At 47.3% G+C, this 24,173-nt stretch overlaps 1 protein-coding gene across 1 annotated transcript; it reads right to left on the reverse strand.

Annotated features, from left to right (window-relative positions):
- Positions 1-585: 585 nt before the first annotated feature.
- On the reverse strand, positions 586-23,672 carry LOC310632886 (dehydrogenase/reductase SDR family member 13-like). The gene is made up of 5 exons (XM_083350344.1): positions 23,381-23,672; positions 15,011-15,129; positions 10,376-10,499; positions 8,748-9,059; positions 586-6,790 (listed from the first exon to the last, which is right to left on the reverse strand). The coding sequence occupies exons 1-5, from the start codon at positions 23,514-23,516 to the stop codon at positions 6,531-6,533; spliced, it is 951 nt and encodes a 316-aa protein (XP_083206470.1). The 5' UTR covers positions 23,517-23,672; the 3' UTR covers positions 586-6,530.
- Positions 23,673-24,173: the final 501 nt, after the last annotated feature.

Raw genomic sequence — 24,173 nt, forward strand, 5'->3', positions numbered from 1 at the left:
AAAAAAATATTAAATTAACCCTGTATACATTAAAACCCCAATTAAAAATTTCTCCTCAGCCTGGGCCTGAGAGCTCAAAGAGCCAGGTCTTCAGGCCCCGGCGGAATGATCGGAGGTCGGGGGCAGTCCTCAGCTCCACCGGCAGCTGGTTCCAGAGGGCAGGCGCTCCCACAGAGAAGGCCCTATCCCTGGGTGTCACCCGCCGGCAATCTCTCACCGGCGGCACCCTAAGCAGACCCTCCCTGTGGGAGCGCACTGGGCGAAGGGCGTTTGATGCCGGCAGCAGGTGTTCCCTCAAATAGCCCGGACCCAGGCCATGTAGTGAAGAGGCTGCAGTGAAAATAGAGTCATGCAAATTCGCTCCCCCCCATTAAAGAAAAGACTGGGGCTTCATCACCATGTGGACGAGAGAAGGGGCACCCCCATACCACAGAGGAGGAATACTAGGGGTTAAAGGAGGTCTTTGGCAAGCGAGAATATCTTGTACTTCCCCCTCATGGCTCCACAGACTGCGCCATAGAAATTGTCTTGGAATTGCGTAGCAGCTGTCCAGATGAAGTTAGAGACACTGACACAAACTTGTAGCCTTATATAAATAAATATATTTTACATTTATATTCACAGCAGATGAGATAGTCAGGAACACAGGAACATTGTGAGGTACGGTAAATCTTAACACCACACAGAGCACACAGAAGAAAAAGGCGGGAAAAAAGGAAACTCCCTCTTTACACCCACAGCAGCCAATCGCAGCATAGATTGCCTCATGGAGGAGCCAGCACTCTCCAGTCAATCAGCTATAACTGTGTGTTCTGGCCTGTTGTACGCTTCACTGTCCCAGCTATTAAATTCAATGTCCTATTGTACCGTACATTCTTTTATGCATTTTTTTGTGTTTTTGTAGTTGTGTCGGCCCTTTAGTTAATGGCGAACGCTGCCTTTTTCATAGATAAGAGCCAGCTTCTTTGTTGGGACAGTGTTGTTTGTTAGTAACTAACATTGGTGCTACCTTCCCCGTAGATAAAGGGTCAGCTTGTTTGCTCAGATGATATGTTGATTGCCATCAATTTTTGTGCCTGCTATCTTTCCCATCGATAAGAGTTGGCCTTTTTTTTTCCTGAGGGAGCATGTTATTTCCCTATTGCTGCTGTCAGTTTTACTGACAAGGAGGAGATGGACCTTTCCCATACATAAGGACCGCCTGTGTTGGCAGGGTTCAACTCCTTTCTGTTGCCCCCGGATGGTTGGGTTCCTAGACTGTCTTAGAGGAGAGAACAAATAGAGATTTTGAAGAGAGAAAAAAAAGTTTAAAAAAAAGAAGAGAGAGAGGAAAAAATGAGATCCTGCCCTCAACCATGAGTGTGAGTGGACAGACATATACTGGATAAAGTGATTGAATTGACAGGTGAATGCATGGTGAGAGAAAAACTAAAAATGTAACCACAAACATGTTAGCTTGAATTATTCCTTGTTCAGTGTTGTCTTTTTATGTTTTGCCTTTTATATTTTGGCACAGCTTCGCTTCCGGGTCTGCTTCCTGACACCAACGCCCCCACACACACACAGAGGCCAGCGAACGCATGGGGGCCAACGGGGTCCATCAGCAGCCACAGCATGCTGGCTGTCCTGCATAATGGCAAACTGTCCACAGAGCCCCAGTGACGCGGGTGGAGACAGCCCCGGGGCTGCTGGAAGGGAGCCCGGCCCATCCACTTGAGGGCTCTTAATGGGAGTGGCTTCTGCTGTTGCTTGAACCGGTCAACCATGCAGGAGAGGTGGAGGGGCAGCCGGGGGTCTGGAGCCATCTCGGATGCTCGCTGGCAGCCCGATGAGGCAGCGGATCTCGTGCACCAGCTGCCCCTCCTGCTTCTCTGCATGGTTGACCAGTCGGAGCAGCAGCAGAAGCCCCCCCCGTCAGAGCCGTCGAGCGGATGGGCTGGGCTTCCTTCCGGCTGTCCCGAGGCCGTCTCTGCCCGCAAGGCAATTGTTAAGTGCATCATGCTTGATTTTATGATCTTTTTTGCCACGATTGTTAATTGAATCACTGCGGTTGTTAAGTGAATCACACAGGTTGAATATGTTTGAAATATTGGAGTCCTGTGAAAGTTGGTCACACGTCCCATTTTTCAGTCCCATTGTACCTTCAAACGGTCACTGAATAAATGGGGTATTACTACCTGTATTACCCCTGAATAATTTTAAGCTATTCTTCTTTGTTGATGTAAGACTGCTCTGAAAGAGTTGTGAAAATCATGACCAGAGCCGGAGTTTCTCAACCTGGGCAATTTTAAGACGTTGCTTAACTTTAATTCTGGGAGTTGAAGCCCACCCGTCTTAAAGTTGCCACAGTTGAGAAGCACTGTGAAACAAACACTGTGTGTCATACCACAAAAACTGCAGGCACACCAATGCAGGCCCGGCTCTTGGGTCCCCATCAAAGACTGGGCGATGTCGGTGAATCCTTTCTCTGGCCTTTCCTAGGTGGAAATTCAGGGATCGGGAAGGCCACAGCGGTGGATCACTGGAGGCTTTCCGAAAAACACTGGACAAAGATTTATCTGAAATGGTATTGTTGAAGGAAAAGTCTTCATCATGAGTCATCCAAGCCGGGAATAAACAACATGGCAGCTCTTTTAGAAAGAAGCTTGCAGTTTATTGAAGAGTAGAGCCAGACAGAAAGCTTGTGGCTTAATTTCCTAACTTTGCTTTGCTTTGCTTACAGGGCCTAACCAGCTGGTTGCCCAAATCCAATTCTCTCATTCACTCATTCCGTTCCATTTTCATACAATGTTTCCCTTTTCCCTAACAAAAACTCCTGCGCTCTGGCCAAACCCCCATGCTTTTTAGGGTCTGCCACTTGAACAGATCCTTTCTGCGGCTAGGAAAGGCCAGAGGGACCAAAATCCAACTGTGATTGGGAAAAGGGTCTTCTCACTCACACACACAGAGACATAGACACATTTCTCTCACTCCCCTGGACTTTAAAGTTAAAAGTTAGAGGTACTCACCTTCACCTTCTTTCCAAAGCAGCCCTTGAGGTCTCCCGATACTCCCATGTAACACCTCTACTCCGCGAGCTGCATTGGCTTCCGGTTGCCCTCCGGGTGAAATTCAAGGTGCTGGTTATCACCTATAAAGCCCTACATGGCCTGGGTCCGGGCTATTTGAGGGAACACCTGCTGCCGGCATCAAACGCCCTTTGCCCAGTGCGCTCCCACAGGGAGGGTCTGCTCAGGGTCCCGCCGGTAAGAGATTGCCGGCGGGTGACACCCAGGGATAGGGCCTTCTCGGTGGGAGCGCCTGCCCTCTGGAACCAGCTGCCGGTGGAGCTGAGAACTGCCCCCGACCTCCGATCATTCCGCCGGGGCCTGAAGACCTGGCTCTTTGAGCTCTCTGGCCCAGGCTGAGGAGACATTCATTTTAATTGGGGTTTTTAATAGCACAGGGTTGATTTAATATTTTTTAAATTGGGTTTTAACTTTTGTATGGTTGATTTTTAACTCCCTGTAAACCGCCCTGAGTCCTCAGGGAAAGGGCGGTATATAAATGCAATAAAATAAATAAATAAATAAATAAATAAACTCAAAACTCCCTTTACTACCCTGGCTCCACATGGGCAGGGCCTGGAAAACCCATCCACAGACACAATGTGTCTGCTGCCGGCAACATGGGGCTTACCAGTCTCAGTCCATTGGAGAGGTTAGTGTGGAGTCCCATCTGGGGTGCCAAATTGTTGAAGGAAAAGTCGTCATCATGATTCATCCAAGCCGGGAATAAACAACATGGCGACTGCTTTAGAAAGACGTTTGCAGTTTATTGAAGAGGAGAGCCAGACAGAAAGATGGCTCTGGAAGAAAGAAGCTGAGCACCTGTGCGGAGTGGGTTTTTATACCCTCTGGGGCTCTTGAGGTTGTTTCCTGTTCTTGTTTGAAGCTTTCTATTTCCTGTGTCACGTATTCTGACCTGAGTTTGGGTGTGCCTTTCTGCCATTCTGATAGGTAAAGGTAAAGGTTCCCCCGCACATACATGCTAGTCGTTTCCGACTCTAGGGGCCGGTGCTCATCTCCGTTTCAAAGCCGAAGAGCCAGCGCTTGTCCGAGGACGTCTCCGTGGTCATGTGGCCGGCATGACTAGATGCCAAAGGCGCACGGAATGCTGTTACCTTCCCACCGTAGTGGTCCCTGTTTTTCTACTTGCATTTTTACGTGCTTTCGAACTGCTAGGTTGGCAGAAGCTGGGACGAGTAACAGGCGCTCACTCTGTTACGCGGCACTCGGGATTCGACCCGCCAAACTGCCGACCTTCAGATCGACAAGCTCAGTGTCCTAACCCACTGAGCCACCGCGTCCCTTGGCATTCTGATGGTGGTGGGTTAATCCTATTATGTCCCAAGGGTCATATCCTGCTTCCCTGTGGCTGTGGCTGATGTTGATCTTTCTTCCTAATCCCAGTTTCCTGACAAGATTATCACATCTGCATTCCTGCAGACTTGGTTTCTGTTTGGGACAGAAAGACTTGGGGCCAAGGTTGGTTTCTGCTTTTAAAATCCTTTAGGGGAAATATATTCTGCCCTTTTAATATTTCCTTCCGACAAATCCCCCCTTTGTGCCATAAGTGTGTGAATGACACACTTACTGGCACAAGATTAAAATTGATCTGGTCAGGGAGACTTGGTAAACAAGCTTTATACTGCTAAACCACAAAAAAGAGGAAGACACTAATAGAAAAATAGCAGAAAAAAATCCTGCAGTGGCTTCCAACCCATAAAGTTCTAAAAGTCAGGGCAAAGATTTTGTTAGAAATTTATAGTGTCTAATATTCATTTTCAGATGTTGGATGTCACTTTGAGCTTCCAGTCAGGTTTGCACATTCCTCCCAAAATTCTATGGTTTGCCTCAATACATAACCACTGGCTGCCTATTTTCAAGGGTTGCAAACTTCAATTATTATTATTTATTATTTATTATATTTTTATACCGCCCTTCTCCCGAAGGACTCAGGGCGGTGTACAGGGCAATAAATACAAAAACAGGATACAAAACTTAAAAGCGATTAAATAAATGCCCAAGGTTAAAACAATAATTAAGATGTATTTAGTTTTAGTTTTTAGTTTTAGTTTTATTTGATTTCTATACTTAATTTCTATACTATTTCTATATTTAAAACCCCAACCCTAACCCATCAGACCAGGTCAGATTGTTCAAATAGATACGTTTTTAGATCACGCCGGAAGGAGCGAAGGTTGGGGGCCGTCCGGAGCTCAACCAGCAAGCGGTTCCATAGGTCTGGCGCGCCCACAGAGAACGCTCTCCCCCTGGGGGCCACCAATCGGCATTCTTTGATCAGAGACACCCTGAGGAGGCCCTCTCTGTGGGAGCGCACTGGACGGAGGGAAGGTGACGCCGGCCGCAGGTGTTGCTGTAGGTAATCCGGACCCATGCCATGAAGGGCTTTGTAAGTCATCACTAACACCTTGAACCTCACCCGGAGGGCAACCGGCAGCCAATGCAGCTCGCGGAGCAAAGGTGTACATGGGAGTATCGGGAAACCCCCAGCACAACTCGCGTGGCTGCATTCTGCACCAGTTGGAGCCTCCGAGTGGACTTCAAGGGCAGCCCCATGTAGAGAGCATTACAGTAGTCTAGACGAGAAGTCACGAGCGCATGAGTGACTGTACGCAAGACATCCCGGTCTAGATAGGGTCGCAACTGGCGCACCAGGCGAACCTGGGCAAAGGCCCCCCTAGTCACAGCTCCAATATGCTCTTCTAAAGAGAGCTGTGAATCTATAAGGACCCCCAAGTTGTGCGCCCTATCTACGGGGGGTAATAGCTCACCTCCCATAGCCAGAGATGGGATAATCGGAATTTCCCGGGATGCCGGCACGAACAGCCACTCAGTCTTGTCAGGGTTGAGTCGAAGCCTGTTCCTCCCCATCCAGACCCGGACCGCCTCCAGGCAGTCCTCGACTTACTTCATTTAGTGACCATTCAGAGTTACGATGGCCCAGAAAAAAGTGACTCATGACCCTTTTTCACACTTATGACCATTGCAGCATCCGATGATCACGTGATCCAAATTCAGACACTTGGCAACTGACTTGCATTTATGACCGTTGCTGTGTCCCAAGGTCATGCGATCCCTTTGACGACCTTCCGGCAAGCAAAGCCAAGGCTTAACAAGCTTGTTACTAACTTATCAACCGCAGCGATTCACTTAACAATAGAAGTAAGGGAGGTTGTAAAATGGGGCAAACCTCACTTAACAAATGTCTCACTTAACAACAGAGGTTTTGGGCTCAACCGCGGTCGTACGTCGAGGTCAACCTGCTCTTTAACAGAGGGATCCTTCGAGTTGCAGTCATTTCCACGGAGACAGAGAAGCGCCATGGAGAAAGCACACAGCCGGGGGGGGGAGGGGGGCTGTGCTAATTGTCCAGGTGCTTTGCTGTTATTTTGTGCGTGCTTTTCCGTGTGTTTTCCTACCTTCACCTCAGAAAAAATTAAGGGGAGAAATTTAAAGTGGACAAATTTAGCTGGTCAGTCCCAGCAGCCTCTCGCTGAATTCCCAGAGCTTCTTGGCCAGCTGGTCATCGCGGGCCTGTCGACTGGGCTCCTTCGGCTGGCAGTCCACAAAATACTGCCCGCTCAGCCGCTCGATGCCCTCCTCGGTGGCGCAGTAGATGGTGGTCTGGGCACCAGAATCACAATTTCGGCCGAACAGCTTCACGAACCAAACCCACCAGAAGAGCCAACGGGGATTCGAGCGAAAAACTTCGGTTTTAACAAGTCCTGAAATCAAAGGAAGAGAGAACAGGCAGTGGATGGAAGATTACCCAGGGGGGGGGGAGGGAGGGAGATCCTGAATGAACCCTTCGCACAGTACCCATTTCCCACCGGGAACCATGGGCCGCTTGGCACCCTTTGGGCAACATAGGAAATGTCTCAGAAGACCAAGAGCTCAAGCTGAGTGGGTGAGGATGCCAGTGGGGTTTCTCTCTCTCTCTCTCTCTCTCTCTGTGTGTGTGTGTGTGTGTGTGTGTGTGTTTGTGAGCATGCGTGCTCCTTTGCATGCATGAAGTCATTGCAGTGGGGCAACTAATACATTCGAATAAAAATAACAATGTTCTGATAGAATATTTCTAGCTCAGGGCTGAAGTGTGAGAATGAGGTGGATGGGGAAGAAGAGGAGAGGAAGGAGGAGGAAGAGGAAGAGAATGGCATGAGGGGGAGGAGAAGCAGGTGAGGAGGAGGAGAAGGAGGAAGAGGAAGGTGATAGGAGGAGGAGGGTGAGGGTGAGGAGGAGGAAGGAAAGAGAAAGGGGGGAGGAGAGGAGAGGAGGAAGAGGAGGGGAGGGGAGGGAAGAGGAAGGGAAGAGATGGCAGGAGGAGAAAGAGGAGAACGGGAGCGGAGGAGGAAGAGGGGAGGGGGAGGAGGAAGAGGAAGAATATGAGGGGGAGGGAGGAGGAGGAAGAGGGGAGGGGGAGGAGGAAGAAGAGGAAGAATATGAGGGGGAGGGAGGAGGAGGAAGAGGGGAGGGGGAGGAGGAAGAAGAGGAAGAATATGAGGGGGAGGGAGGAGGAGGAAGAGGGGAGGGGGAGGAGGAAGAAGAGGAAGAATATGAGGGGGAGGGAGGAGGAGGAAGAGGGGAGGGGGAGGAGGAAGAGGAAGAATATGAGGGGGAGGGAGGAGGAGGAAGAGGGGAGGGGGAGGAGGAAGAGGAAGAATATGAGGGGGAGGGAGGAGGAGGAAGAGGGGAGGGGGAGGAGGAAGAAGAGGAAGAATATGAGGGGGAGGGAGGAGGAGGAAGAGGGGAGGGGGAGGAGGAGGAAGAGGAAGAATATGAGGGGGAGGGAGGAGGAGGAAGAGGGGAGGGGGAGGAGGAAGAAGAGGAAGAATATGAGGGGGAGGGAGGAGGAGGAAGAGGGGAGGGGGAGGAAGAAGAGGAAGAATATGAGGGGGAGGGAGGAGGAGGAAGAGGGGAGGGGGAGGAGGAAGAAGAGGAAGAATATGAGGGGGAGGGAGGAGGAGGAAGAGGGGAGGGGGAGGAGGAAGAAGAGGAAGAATATGAGGGGGAGGGAGGAGGAGGAAGAGGGGAGGGGGAGGAGGAAGAGGAAGAATATGAGGGGGAGGGAGGAGGAGGAAGAGGGGAGGGGGAGGAGGAAGAAGAGGAAGAATATGAGGGGGAGGGAGGAGGAGGAAGAGGGGAGGGGGAGGAGGAAGAGGAAGAATATGAGGGGGAGGGAGGAGGAGGAAGAGGGGAGGGGGAGGAGGAAGAAGAGGAAGAATATGAGGGGGAGGGAGGAGGAGGAAGAGGGGGAGGGGGAAGGAAGAGAAGGGGAGGTGGAAAAGGAGGAGGGGGAGGAGGGGGAGGAGGAGCAGGCAGAGAAGGAGGAAAGGAGGAGAAGGATGAGGGGAGAGGGAGGAGGGAGGGGGAAGAAGGAAGTAATGGAAAAGGCAGAGGTAGCTTAGGGAAAGCTTCATCCTTGCTCTAGGTAGGGGGTTAGTCTAGAAGACCTCCAAGAGCCCTTCCCACTCTAAGATTTTAGGATTCTGTTAGCTCTGGGACCCGGGAGGGTGAGAGACGTCTCCCTACCTAGTGGAGCGCGATGGAGGAAACTCCCGGGGTGGCTCTGCAGGGCGAGGGTGGGGTTGAGGGAGCCTGCACTGGGAGAGAAATGCCTGGCAGAGCCCCACACGGACCTGGGGGGATCCATCTTGGGCTTCTTGGAGGCGGACTTCCACTCACCTGGATGAACTGCGTAGCAGGTGACGTTGGTTCCTTCCAGCCGGTTGGCCAATTCTCGTACGTGGAGAATGTTGGCTAGTTTGCTGTTGGAGTACGATTGTGTGGCCTGCCACATCCCCTCCATCGGTTTGTGGATGGTCTGAAAGTCGATCTTCCCAAAGTAATGCATACTCGAGGACACAATTACAACCCGGCTGGGAGTGCAGCGCTTCAGCCGGTCCAGGAGCAGGTGGGTCAGCAGGAAGTGAGCCAGGTGGTTGACCTGGAAACTAAGGTCAAAGCCATCAGCGGTTTGACTGTCCTTAAAGACCCCTGCCAAAAAAAGTAAATGGATTCCAGGTAATCTTCAGTTTACAACGTGTCACTTCGTGATCATTCGAAGTTACAACAGATGCCCAAAATGTATTTACAACCCAGTTCAAAAGTTGCAACGGCTTCCCCCCCAGTGTTACATGATCACATTATAGGCGCTTGTGAATTGGTGTTCACTTTACAATCTGGCCCACCGTCATGTGATGGAGGATTTACAACATTTTTGTCGAAGAGCGGAGTTTACACCCACTTTTCAGCAAAAACACCCCATAGTGAACAAATGGTTCGCTTCACAACTGGCTCAACAAAGATCATGAAATCATAGTAGTCACAGGGGTGACCCACTTTATAACTGTCACACTTTACAACCATAATGGGCATATGTTGTAGACTATCTCTAAAGCACCCAGTTTGCTCTAGTGCAGGTGTGTCAAACTCAATTTCATTGAGGGCCGCATCAGCATTGCGGTTGCCCTCAGGGGGCCGGGTGGGTATGGCCAGGGTGGGCGTGGCTAGAGTGCATGTGGCCTACTGGGTGGGCGTGGCCAGCTTTGCATCATTCGCATCAAGGGTGCCTATGGGGGCCTGGGCAGGAGTGGGACAGATCTGAGGGTCTCTGGCAGAAGGAGGGTCTCTGGGCCAGGGCCAAGGCAGCGGGGGCCGTTCCCTCACTCTTTCCAGGATGGCTTCGCGGGCCACATGAAACCACTTCGCAGGCCGGATCCGGCCCCCGGGCCTTGTGTTTGACATGTCTGCTCTAGTGCAAGGGTGTCAAACTGCCGGCCCACGGGCTGGACGCGTCACGACAAAACCCACCCCATTGCCGGCAATGGGGGAAAAGCTCTGATACATTGCGCGACGTCACGTGACGTCGCGGGTTTGACATGCCTGCTCTAGTGGTTAAACCTAGAAAGCAGGAGGCTGTGAATTCAAATCCTACCTTAGGCATGAAAGACAGCTGGAAGACTTTGGGCCAATCACCAGGAGTCTGAGCGTTCTAGTCCCGCCTTAGCCATGAAAGCAAAGTGGGTGACTTTGAGCCAGTCATTCTCTCTGAGCCCAACCCACCTCTCAGGATTGTTGTTATGAGGAAAATAGGAGGAGGAAGGTGAGTTTGATCTGTATGCCAACTTGAGTTACTTGTAAAAATAATAATAAAAAATACCAAAAACGAGGAACTAAAAATAGGAGAGAGCTGCTTCTGAAGTCACGGCCAAACCCCCGAAGGAAGAGAAATCCTGGAGACCCCCACAATATTCCCACTTCCTCGCCCAGATACCCCGGGGGTGTGTGTGTGTGGTCTGCTTGGCACCCACCGGCATTGTTGATGAGGATGTCCAGACGGGGCTCCGATTTTAAGAAGGTCTGTGCAAAAGCTCGCACGGAGTTGAGGTTGGCCAGATCCAGGTTCATCACGATCACCTCCGAGTTCCCGCTTTCCTGGAAAAGGAGCAGAAGGAATCCTGAGAAGAATCGGGATCGGGTGCGGCTTCAAAGGGTGATCCCGGTTTACTCTCCTTCTACATATCTCTGTTCACCTCCTGACAATCAGTCCAGGTGTTGTGCAATAAAACAATACAGGCAGTCCTCGACTTGAAACCATTCAAAATTACAATACTGCCCAAGAAAAGTGATTTACGACCAATCCTCACAATTTCAACCATCGCAGCATCCCCAGGGGTCATGTGATCAGAATTTGTGTGCTTGGCAACCAGTGTTATTTCTCATGGTGGCAACGTCCTGGGGTCATGTGATCACTGTTTGTGATTGTCCCAAGAGGATTCCCACAAGCAAAATCAATGGGAAACTTGGATTTACTTAATAACCATGTGATTCACAAAACAGGTGAAGAAGGACAATTAAGATGGATGCGTTTTAATAACCAGAACCAAACGGATCACGCAGATCCAACAAAACCACTTCCAGGAATGCAGCTGCCCCCCCCAAATATGAAGCCCCCCTGGACAGAACCTGGACAGGACAGCCCAGAATTGAAGGCAAAGCTCTTCAAGTGGGGAATGGCTTGGGGTCTGCAGGGTGACCGGGGTGCATCGAAAGAGTTGGGATCTCGAATTCAGTGTAGCTGATTGGCTGGAGAGTGCTGGCTCCTGCATGAGGCAATCTGTGCTCTGATTGGTTGCCAAGGGTGCGGAGGGGGAGGTTCCCTTCTTTCCCGCCTTTTTCTTCTGTGTCCTCCGTGTGCTGTTAAGATTTACTTCACGACGTTCCTGTGTTCCTGACAGGTTATATTTATATTTATTTATATAGTTACTGTAGAGTTATAGTTATAGTTATGTATATAAGATAAAATATTAAGTTAGGGTAAAATCATGATAAAATCACCATAATATTGAGGCAGGCCATAAAGAAAGATACAAAGAATACATAAAAATGCTGCATGACATAAAAGTGAGGTAGGACATAAAAGTGAGGCATAGAGAAAATGCGTGTATTAGTTGGAAGAAGAACAAGGAAATGGAAGATGCAAAACCACAAGTTCAACTGTCGGTCACACCTCGTAGGCCAGCACAGAGTTCAGTTACAGCTAACCACATATGTCTCGCTTGTAGCTAACTACAAACATGGTGCCAGAAACTTAGACGCTTAGCAAGACACCTGTGACCTTTGCCAGAGAAAAGGTTGCAAGATATTTAGCTATAATTTAGCATCGCAAAGGGGGGCTACGGATGAGCTAGAAGGGGGCCTAGAACTCATGTAAACAATCAGAGCTCGTAAGTTACATTTCCGTGTTTTGCTACTTGTGGAGACTATATATGTACTTGCTTTTCCCTGAAAACGTGTTCAGACATAGACATCGCTTTTTGTTCTGAACCTTTTGTGCGCAAAATAAAACAAACTTCTTTTGATTCCAAGGTCTGAGTCTCTTGATTCTGCAACAATATGAAGCCATAGAGTTGCAGTGGGATGTTATAATTCATTATCTATGAAAGCTAAAATCTTTTAATTGCTTCGGCACCCCAGAAATTTTTTCAGAAAAAAAAGTATTTCTCACAGAAAAGTATTGCAGGAAAACATGTTTTGCTATACACAGGTTTATTTCCTTTGTGTGTATTGGAACACAACAAGAAAAGGGAGGAAAAAAGCAAATTGGACATAATGTCAAACAAAACTCCAAAAATGGGCCGGACAAAATTATTGGCACCCTTTCAAAATTGTGGGTAAACAAGATTGTTTCAAGCATGTGATGCTCCTTTAAACTCACCTGGGGCAAGTAATAGGTGTGGGCAATATAAAAATCACCCCTGAAAGCAGATAAAAAGGAGAGAAGTTCACTTAGTCTTTGCATTGTGTGTATGTGTGTGCCACGCTAAGCATGGACAACAGAAAGAGGAGAAGAGAACTGTCTGAGGACTTGAGAACCAAAATTGTGGACAAATATCAACAATCTCAAGGTTACAAGTCCATCTCCAGAGATCTAGATTTGCCTTTGTCCACAGTGCGCAACATTATCAAGAAGTTTGCAACCCATGGCACTGTAGCGAATCTCCCTGGTTGTGGACAGAAGAGAAAAATTGATGAAAGGTTGCAACGCAGGATAGTCTGGATGGTGGATAAGCAGCCCCAAACAAGTTCCAAAGGAATGCAAGCTGTCCTGCAGGCTCAGGGAGCACCAGTGTCGGCGCAAACTATCTGTCGACATTTAAATGAAATGAAACGCTATGGCAGGAGACCCAGGAGGACCCCACTGCTGACACAGAGACATAAAAAAGCAAGATTACAGTTTGCCAAAATGTACTTGAGTAAGCCAAAATCCTTCTGGGAAAACGTCTTGTGGACAGATGAGACCAAGATAGAGCTTTTTGGTAAAGCACATCATTCTACTGTTTACCGAAAATGAAATGAGGCCTACAAAGAAAAGAACACAGTACCTACAGTGAAATATGGTGGAGGTTCAATGATGTTTTGGGGTTGTTTTGCTGCCTCTGGCACTGGGTGCCTTGAATGTGTGCAAGGCATCATGAAATCTGAGGATTACCAAAGGATTTTGGGTCGCACTGTAGAGCCCAGTGTCAGAAAGCTGGCTTTGCATCTGAGATCTTGGGTCTTCCAGCAGGACAATGACCCCAAACATACGTCAAAAAGCACCCAGAAATGGATGGCAAGAAAGCGCTGGAGAGTTCTGAAGTGGCCAGCAATGAGTCCAGATCTGAATCCCATTGAACACCTGTGGAGAGATCTTAACATTGCTGTTGGGAAAAGGCACCCTTCCAATAAGAGAGACCTGGAGCAGTTTGCAAAGGAAGAGTGGTCCAAAATTCCGGGTGAGAGGTGTAAGAAGCTTATTGATGGTTATAGGAAGCGACTGAGTTCAGTTATTTTTTCCAAAGGGTGTGCAACCAAATATTAAGTTAAGGGTGCCAATAATTTTGTCCGGCCCATTTTTGGAGTTTTGTTTGACATTATGTCCAATTTGCTTTTTTCCCTCCCTTTTTTGTTGTGTTCCAATGCACACAAAGGGAATAAACCCGTGTATAGCAAAACATGTGTTCCTGCAATACTTTTCTGTGAGAAATACTTGATTTTCTGGAAAAATTTCTGGGGTGCCAACAATTTCGGCCATGACTGTATATATATATAAAATTCTGGATGATGACAAAGACTGCTGTAAATATGTGTGTGTGTGTGTGTGTGTGTGTGTGTGTGTGTGTAGTCTTTGCCATCATTCAGAAAGAACACAAGATAAATAGTTAGCTTCCTTATATATCGAATTATAACATCCTATTGTAATTCTATGGCACCGTATTATGGTGATTTTATCATGGTTTTACCCTAACTTAATATTTTATCTCGTCTATTGTATTGTCCACCTATTAAATATACAGGTAGTCCTTGACTTATAACTGCAACTGAGTCCAACATTTCTGTTGCTAAGGGAGACAGTTGTTAAGTCAATTTCTTGCCACAGTTGTTAAGTGAATCACCACAGTTGTTAAATTAATAACACAGTTGTTAAGCGAATCTGGCTTCCCCCTGGACTTTGTTTATCAGAGGTCGCAAAAGATGATTGCATGACCCTAGGATGGTGCAACCGTCATAAATATGAGTCAGTTGCCAAGTGTCTGAATTTTAATCACATGACCCCAGGGATGATGAAATGGTCATAAGTGTGAAAAATGGTCATACGTCACTTTTTCAGTGCCGTTGTACCTTTGAATGGTCAGTAAGTGAACTGTTGGAAGCCAAGGATTACCAGTATAACATCTCTCCCTCTCTGACTCTATGGTGCCATAATATAGTCATTTTAACATGGTTTTACCCTATTTTAATATTTTATCTCATCTATTGTAGTGTCCACCTGTTGAATATACTGGTAGTCGACTTATGACCACAATTGAGTCCAACATTTCTGTTGCTAAGTGACACAGTTGTTAAGTGAATCGCACTGGTTGTTAAATTGGTAACATGGTTGCTAATATGGCTTCCCCATTGTTTTTGCTTGTCAGAACATCTCAAAAGGGGATTGCGTGACACCGGGGCACTGCGACCGTCATAAGTATGAGTCAGTTGCCAAGCATCCGAAGTTTGATCATGTGACCATGCTGCAATGGTCGTTAAGTGTGAAAAATGGTCATACGTGCCTTCAAAGTTTGAAAAGTCGCTAAATTAACTTGTAAATTAAGGACTACCTGTAAAACAGCTCTCCCATTTTGATTTTACAGCGCCATATTATGGCAATTTTATTATGGTTTTACCCTAACTTAATATTTTATATTTATTGTACTGACCACTTACTTGATATACACATATTTGTTCATACCTTAAACTTACATTTGCATCTGCCTGTATGCTGCATTTTATCTGCACTGCATATAAGGAATTGCATGATCTCGGTAGATGCCATGCGCTAAATAAGTAAATAAAAACCATCAGGAAAAGACCTGAGTGCTGAAGAACGGAAGGAAGGAGAGACCCGCACGGCAGGCGCTTACCCGTCTGATGTCGCACACAGCCGATTCTCCTCTTGCTTTGTCGCGGCAGGCCAGAATGACACGGGCGCCTCTCCGGGCCAGATCCACCGCTGTGGCCTTCCCGATCCCTGAATTTCCACCTAGGAAAGGCCAGAGAAAGGATTCACAGAGATCGCCCAGCCTTTGATGGAGACCCAGGAGCCGGGCCTGCATTTGTGTGCCTGCAGTTTTTGTGGTGTGTCACACATGGAAGCATTTGTGTGGCAGCGTTTGTCAACCTTGGCAACTCCCGGAATTAAAAGCATCTTAAAGTTGAGAAACCCTGGCTCAGGGCGTGATTTCCACAACTCTTTAACATTACATTTGTTTTACATTAACAAAAAAGAATAGCTTAAAATTGTTCAGGGGTAATACAAATAGTCCTCGACTTACAACCATTATTTTAGTCATCGTCTGAAGGTACAGCAGCACTGAAATTTTTTTCACAGGGTTCTAATATTTCAAACATGAAAATCAAAATCTGATTTTTTTTCCTGTTGTGTGGTTTTTTACCCAATTCCGACATACAACAATCCATGGGATGGTTGAAATACAGTTCAGCATTGCTGACTGAGATGCCTGGAGTCCCTTTAGGTCTCTGAAAGGACTACTTTGTAGTGAGATGGGTGGTAAAAAAGTTTAGTAATTGAAAAGTAAAAAAAATGAAAGGCATTTCAAAAAATGGGATGCAATGTTCCTGTCAGACCAGAAGATGGCGCAGGTCTCCCAAAACTGGCTCTGCAGGATGTCACTTTACCAGCACAAGTTACAAACAATTTGAAGGCCAGTCATGCATTAATACATGGATGAGGGGAACTAACTAATCGTCTTTTCTCATTCTCATCCCGGGACAATGATTTGCTTTGTTTTCCTGGTAAAAGTCAATTTTCCTTGGATTTTGAGGTGTTGATTCCCAGTCCTTGATCCATCAATCAATTCACTGCAAAAAATTTTTTTGAATGTACAGGTAATCCTTGACTTACATCCACTCATTTAGAGATTGATTAAAGTTGCAATGGCACTGAAAAAAGTGACTTGACAGGTCCTTGCACTTCCCACCGACATAGCATCTCCCCAGTCATGTGATCAGGTGCCTGGAAACTGATACATATTTACAACAATTGTAGCATCCTGGGCTCACATGGTTGCCATGGTGACTTTGCCAGCTGGCTTCTGACAAGCAAAGTCCAAGGGAGAAGCCAGATTTGCTTAACAGCTTCAGTAATTAAAAAGTAAAAAAATGAAAGGCATTTCAATAAATGGGATGCAATGTTCCTGTCAGACCAGAAGATGGTGCAGGTCTCCCAACACTGGCTCTGCAGGATGTCACTTTACCAACACAAGTTACAAAACAATTTGAAGGTCAGTCATGCATTAATACATGGATGAGGGGAACTAACTAATTGTCTTTTCTCACTCTGATCCGAGGACAAGAGCCGGTCAGAAGAGCCCAGGTGAGGGCGGGGATAGTTCTGAATGCCTTCTTCATGTTAGAATAAGCCACATCCCGTGTATCCCCCCTCCCCCTCTGGTTGCAAAGTCCGTATATGGATGGATATGGAGGAGACAGCTTTCAAACCAGCTTGATTAAAATCACCCATTACAATAAAAGACTCCTCCGAGTAAATAGTTTGGAAGTCACTGATGGTGTGATTCAGGGGCCTCACCTCTGCTTGCACAAGGAGAGGAACATACGCAGTTGTGATAATGGTAACAGAAAGTTCCCCAGGCAGACAGAAGGCTCTGCATTTGATAGTCAAAAGCTCCACAACAGGGGAGCACAGACTTGAGACCAACTCGGCATTATTACACCATCTGTCATTTCTATAAAAGCAGACACCCCCCCCCACGGGATTTGCCCCTAAGAGCAGCCGAAATGTGGAGAATCACACCAAGCTTAGCAGCTGTACCTGGGACGGAAGGCTTTAACCGAGTTTCTGTTGCAATGATGGCAGGGCGGTTTCTCCCCTCCCGGTTAGTTATTAAATCTAGCCTCATGTGACCTTCATGGATTACTGCCTTGTCATGGCGAAGGGGCTTGAGTTAATTCAATGAAGCTATGAGCTATGCCGTGTAGAGCCAGCCAAGACGGACAGGTCATAGCCGAGAGTTCTGACAAAACGTGATCCACTGGAGAAGGAAATGGCAACCCACTCCAGTATCTTTGCCATGAAAACCCTATGGACAGTACCAAAAGGCAAAACAATATGACGCTGGAAGATGAGCCCCTCAGGTCGGAAGGCGTCCAATATGCTACTGGGGAAGAGCAGAGGGCTAGTACTAGTAGCGCCAGAAAGAATGAAGTGACTGGGCCAAAGCCGAAAGGATGCTCAGCTGTGGATGTGTCTGGTGGTGAAAGGAAAGTCCGATTCTGTAAAGATTTTTCCTCCATAGGAACCTGGAATGTAAGATCCGTGAATCAAGGAAAGCTGGACGTGGTCAAACAAGAGATGACAAGACTGAACATCGACATCTTAGGTATCAACGAACTAAAATGGACAGGAATGGGTGAATTTAATTCAGATGACCATCAGGTATACTACTGCGGACAAGAATCCCTCAGAAGAAATGGAGTAGCCTTCATAGTCAATAAAAGAGTAGGAAAAGCAATACTGGGATACAATCCTCAAAATGACAGAATGATCTCAGTTCGAATCCAAGGCAAACCATTCAATATCACAGTAGTCCAAGTCTATGCCCCAACCACCAGTGCTGAAGAGGATGAAATTGACCGGTTCTACGAAGCCCTACAGCACCTTATAGAACTAACACCCAAAAATGATGTCCTTATCGTCATGGGGGATTGGAATGCTAAAGTAGGAAGCCAAAAGATAACTGGAATAACAGGCAAGTTTGGCATTGGAGTACAAAATGAAGCAGGGCACAGGCTGATAGAATTTTGTCAAGAGAATACGATGGTCATAGCAAACACTTTTTTCTAACAACCCAAGAGACGGCTCTACACATGGACATCACCAGACAGTCAACACAGAAATCAGATTGACTATGTGCTCTGCAGCCAAAGATGGAGAAGCTCTATACAGTCAGTAAAAACAAGACCAGGAGCTGACTGTGGCTCAGACCATGAGCTTCTCATTGCAAAGTTTAGGCTTAAACTGAAGAAAGTAGGGTAAAGCACTAGGCCACTCAGGTATGAATTAAATCATATCCCTGTTGAATATACAGTAGAGGTGACAAATAGACTTAAGGAATTAGATCTGATAGACAGAGTGCCTGAAGAACTATGGACAGAGGTTCGCAATACTGTACAACAGGTAGCAACCAAAACCATCCCAAAAGAAAAGAAATGCAAGAAAGCAAAATGGATGTCTGAGGAAGCTTTGCAAATAGCTGAGGAAAGGAGGGAAGCGAAAGGCAAGGGAGAAAAAGAAAGATACGCCCAATTGAATGCAGAATTCCAGAGAATAGCTAGAAGAGGTAAGAATGCCTTCTTAAATGAACAGTGCAAAGAAATAGAAGAAAACAATAGAATAGGGAGGACCAGAGATCTTTTCAAGAAAATTGGAGAGATGAAGGGAATGTTTCATACAAAAATGGGCATGATTAAGGACCAAAATGGCAGGGACCTAACAGAGGCAGAAGAGATTAAGAAGAGGTGGCAAAATTACACAGAAGAACTATACAAGAATGAGCTTAACGTCCCTGATAATCACAATGAGGTGGTCACTGACCTTGAGCCAGACATCCTAGAATGTGAAGTGAAGTGGGCCTTAGAAAAGCTGAGCAGCAACAAAGCTAGTGGAGGTGACAGTATTCCAGCTGAGCTATTCAAAATCTTAAAAGACGATGCAGTAAAAGTGCTACACTCGATTTGCCAGCAAATTTGGAAAACTCAGCAGTGGCCACAGGATTGGAAAAGATCAGTTTACATTCCAATTCCAAAGAAAGGCAGTGCCAAAGAATGTTCAAACTATCGCACCATTGCACTAATTTCTCATGCTAGTAAAGTTATGCTTAAAATCCTACAAGCTAGACTCCAGCAGTATGTGGATCGAGAACTACCAGAAGTACAGGCAGGCTTTCGAAGAGGCAGAAAAACTAGAGATCAAATTGCCAACATACACTGGATCATGGAGAAAGCTAGAGAGTTCCAGAAAAAATCTACTTCTGCTTCATTGACTATGCTAAAGCCTTTGATTGTGTGGATCACAACAAACTGTGGCAAGTTCTTAAAGAGATGGGAGTACCATACCATCTTATTTGTCTCTTGAGAAACCTATATGTGGGTCAGGAAGCAACAGTGAGAACTGGTCACGGAACCACTGATTGGTTCAAAATTGGGAAAGGAGTCCGGCAAGGCTGTATACTGTCGCCCTGCCTATTTAACTTATATGCAGAGCACATCATGAGAAAGGCAGGGCTAGATGAATCAAAAGTTGGAATTAAGATTGCCGGGAGAAATATCAACAACCTAAGATATGCAGATGATACCACTTTAATGGCAGAAAGTGAAGAGGAACTAAAGAGCCTCTTGTTGTGAGTGAAGAAGGAGAGTGCAAAACTTGGGTTGAAACTAAACATTAAGAAAACCAAGATCATGGCATCCGGCCCTCTCAATTCCTGGCAAATAGATGGGGAAGAAATGGAGGTAGTGACAGATTTTATTTCCCTGGGCTCCAAGATCACCGCAGATGGGGACTGTAGCCAAGAAATTAAAAGACACTTGCTCCTGGGGAGGAAAGCCATGGCAAATCTAGACAGCACACTAAAAAGCAGAGACATCACCCTGTCAACAAAAGTGCGTATAGTCAAGGCTACGGTCTTCCCAGTTGCAATGTATGGCTGTGAAAGTTGGACCATAAGAAAGGCTGAGCGCCAAAGAATTGAGGCCTTTGAACTCTGGTGCTGGAGAAGACTCCTGCGAGTCCCTTGGACTGCAAGGCGATCAAACTGGTCGGTCCTAGAGGAGATCAACCCTGACTGCTCTTTAGAAGGCCAGATCCTGAAGCTAAAACTCAAATGCTTTGGCCACGTAACGAGAAGGAAGGACTCACTGGAGAAGAGCCTAATGCTGGGAAAGGTGGAGGGCAAGAGAAGAAGGGGACGACAGAGAAGGAGGTGGCTGGATGGAGTCACTGAAGCAGGAGGCGTGAGCTTAAATGGACTCCAGAAGATGGTAGAGGACAGGAAGGCCTCGAGGAACGTTGTCCATAGGGTCGCGATGGGTCAGACACGACTTCGCAGCTAACAACAACAACATGTGACCCATTCTTGGCTCCAATTTTGGCTCTAGGTTCTAAAGGTAGTGAAGATTGCAAACCCCCCCACACACACCCCTCAATTTTAGTTTAAGACCCTTTGGATAAAGTGAGCCAGATGTTTTCTGAATATATTCTTTCCAGCTCTTGTGAGGTTCATGCCGTCCCTTGCCAAGAGTCCTTCATGTAGGGATTGCAGACCCTGCTCCAGGAAGCTGAAGTTCTCTTGGCAACACCAGTTTTTAAACCAGCAGTTCGTTTCTAAAATCCTTTGCTCCCTGATTGGATGTTGGCCTTTTAGTGGGGAGGGGGTTGTTGGTTTTTTCCCCACTTCACAGTTTAAATAATAAATGGTTGCAAAGTAAGAGGTGATTTTGACGGACAAAAGAGCCGAATCTCCCTTATGAAAATTGAAGAGCAGTTCAAAGGATTTCGAACAGGATGCTTGAGAAGATGTAAAAATGCTATTAAGGCAGACAGAAAAGAGAAAACTATTCGAAAGAGACTCTTACATCGTCCAGAGATACCAAGCAGAGTGAGAAATAAACTCAAGAAAACCTCACCTCGATTTTTCTTTACTACAGGAAGGAGCAGAGTGGATGACTTTGAGCCAATCAGCAGGAGACTGTGAGTTCTAGTCCTACCTTAGGCATGAAAGCCGGCTGGGAGACTTTGGGCAAATCACCAGGAGCATGTGATTTCTAGTCCTGTAATGTATTGGGTGTCAAGTTTCTGATGTATGGGCTTTTCAGGTGACTCTGAGGCATTGTATACCTTAAAAGTCCTTTATTAGCCTAATACACCGGCAAATGCTTGCTCGAAAGAAGCTGGAATCTGAAATCTCCACCCCTTGCACAATATATTAAAACACAATTCTCCACCTTTCTAATTTTGTCATTAATCATATTCTCCAATTAATTTAAAGAATCAGTTTCCCTTTCGTTAGAAGAACCGCCAAAACCTTATCTTCTTTAGAGAGACAAATGGCCTTGAAAGTGCATTCCTATTCTTCCCTCCTCCCAACTTTTAAACTAAAGCAATACACAAGTCTTAAAGCAATACACAAGTTTAACATATGAAATAGCTACTTCTTCCTCTCTTGTCAAGCAATAACATTTGATGTTAACAGCGTTGACATTGGGCCTTTTACTTTTACTTTGACTTGAACTGTTTTCACTTTTCTTTGAATGCTGCTTGAGATTACTTAATTAGGGTGTCTGTGTAACAGTTGCTAACTGCCCAGACATGCAGTCTCCAGGACCATCATTGGTTGGCTCTGGGGTGGGAATAGGTTCCTTTAAACTATTGGCCGCCACCTAAATAGCTACGCGGAAGCCTTTGATTCAGTTCTGTTCCTGTTACTTCAATAAAGCAATGCTCCTGTTTGAACCTCTCGTCTCGCCTCCTGCTTCCCAAGAATCCACTACATAACAAGTCTCCTTAGCCCAGCTTTCACACCTAATACTAGAACTCACCATCTCCCGGTTCCTAGCCTGGTACTTTCACCACGAGACCAAACGTTCCTGCTTCTGGCGCAATCGCTCTTAGCATCAGGATTTCTTGCAATCATTTAATTTGAATATCTCTGCTGGCAACTGTCTTGGTGTCCTTCTGCAGGAATGTTGAATGGGCGGCCCAATTTGCTAAACTTCCCAGCTCCCCCAGTCTCCCTTTCAGGGCTGAACTGGCTTTTCTGCATCCGCGCCTTCTTCTCTGAATTGCCCCCGGCTTCTCTGCATCCTTGGGGGAAGGACTACAGCCAGTGGGGTAGCCAAAGCAGGGCCAGGGACTAAGAGAAGTGACCCCTGACCCCAAGTAAAATGAGCTCCGGGCAGCCCAAAAAGCTGGTTTCCAGCCCTCTCTTAGGCCAAACAACTGGCCCAAATCAGGCACAACATGATAACTAAGTTATGCCCCAAAGAAGAGGGGTCAAAGTATTCTCCAAAGCACCACAGGGCAGGGCAAGAAACAAAAGAGCCTTGGTGGAGCAGTGGGCTAATGCCTCCTTAAGTAACACCAGCTGCCTGCAATTAGTGCAGGTTCGAGTCCCACCAGGCTCAAGGTGGACTCAGCCTTCCATCCTTCTGAGGTAGGTAAAATGAGGACCCAGATTGTTGGGGGCAATTAAGCTGACTTTGTAATAATGCCGCTTGGGGTGTGTGTGAAAGCCCTAATAAGCAGGCATATACATAGAATGAAGGCTACTGCTAAGCTTGTAAGCCGCCCTGAGTCTTCGGAGAAGGGCGGGATATAAATGGAATTTTTAAAAAAATGGTTGGAAACTGATCCAAGAGAGAAGCAACCTGGAATTATGGAGAAAGTTCCTGGCAGTGAGGACAATTAACCCATGGAACAGCTTGCCACCAGAAATCGTGGGCGCTCCATGACTGGAGACTTTTAAGAAGCTAGACAGTCACTTATCTGAAATGGTATAGGTTCTCCTGCTTGAGCAGGGGGCTGGACTAGAAGACCTCCAAGGTCCCTTCCAGCTCTATTCCCATTCCCATTCCCATCCCACTCCACTCTATTCTAAATTCTAATGTTTGAAGGGCTGCCAGAAAGAAGAGGAGGTCAACTTATTAATCAAAGCATTGAGGGAAGGAGAAGAAGTAACGGATGGAAACTCATCAAGTAGAGAACCAGCCTAAAACTCAAGTTTCCGGACTGTGAGAAGAATTAACCGGGTGGAACGGCTTCCCTCCAGAAGTTCTGGGCGCTCCGTCACTGAAGGTTTTGAAGAAAAGGCTGGTCAGACCCCTGTCTGACATGGTGGGGTCTCCTACTTGAGCAGGAGGGGTGGAGTAGAAGACCTCTAAGGTCCCTCCCAACTCTTCTGAGGCTACCCCAGTGCATGGGTGTGGGTCTCTGGCAGCGCCGCCCAGCCCAGCACGGAACTTTCTCCTCTGCTCTTCCGAGCCTCGTCCTTCCTTCCCGGGCAGGGGTCCCAGGCAGACCCCCAGGCTGGTCTCTGCAGACCCTCCCGGTTCCCCTCCCCCCTTTGGGGTCTCACCTGCTTTATTCCAAAGGGGCTTTTTTGGCCGGACTTTCTCGCTTTCCTTAATGTCAGCGCCCCCCCCCCCCAACCTCGACGCCCCCCCGCCTGGGATGGGAGCGCAGCAGCCCCCGGAGCTACCTGTGATGAGAACCGTCTTGCCCCGCAGGCTGACCGCGTTCCGGCACCGGGTGGCCAAAGCCAAGTTGTAGTAGAGCAGCGCGCAGAGCCCCAGCAGCCCCGCCGCGCCCGCCGCCAGCCCCGCCGCCGCCTCCATGGCCCGCTCGCCCGCCCGGCCCCGCTCCCTTGCCCCGCAGCCCGGGAGCGCTTGGCCTTTACCGGGACGGTCCCCGCCCTGGCCCGCCTCCCGCTCCTCCCCCGTGGGAAAGCCACGGCCCCGGGCAGCGCTGCCAATCTCTCGCCCCCACTTCTTCCCCTCTTCCGTTAGGGAGGGAGGGAGGGAGAGAGGAAAGAAAGAAAGAAAGAAAGAAAGAAAGAAAGAAAGAAAGAAAGAAAGAAAGAAAGAAAGAAAGAAAGAAAGAAAGAAAGAAAGAAAGAAAGAAAGAAAGAAAGAAAGAAAGAAAGGCTGTCTGGGGAATTTGGGAGTTGGTCCACACATCTTAAAGTTGCCAAGGTTGAAAATTCTGCTTTGCAGTTTGCCCGGAGTCACTGTTGCAACATGGGCAGCTTTATAATGCTTAATAGTCAATAAACATCTTATAAATAATGGCATATCGATGCTTGCCTCATCCTAAGATGCAAAAGATGGCTGTTGACATAGGATGGTGTTACGGGGCTTTCCCGGGCAAGGGCAGGGGTCAATAACCACCCCTCTGAGGGCAGCATTGTCTGTACAGATGGTCAATACTAGTAAGAATAACAGTATAACGGACATGGAAGGGAACCTGGAGGTCTTCTAGTCCAATCTGCTGCT

The sequence above is a fragment of the Vipera ursinii genome, assembly GCF_947247035.1.
Source record: "Vipera ursinii genome assembly, chromosome: 1".
Lineage (NCBI taxonomy): Eukaryota > Metazoa > Chordata > Lepidosauria > Squamata > Viperidae > Vipera > Vipera ursinii.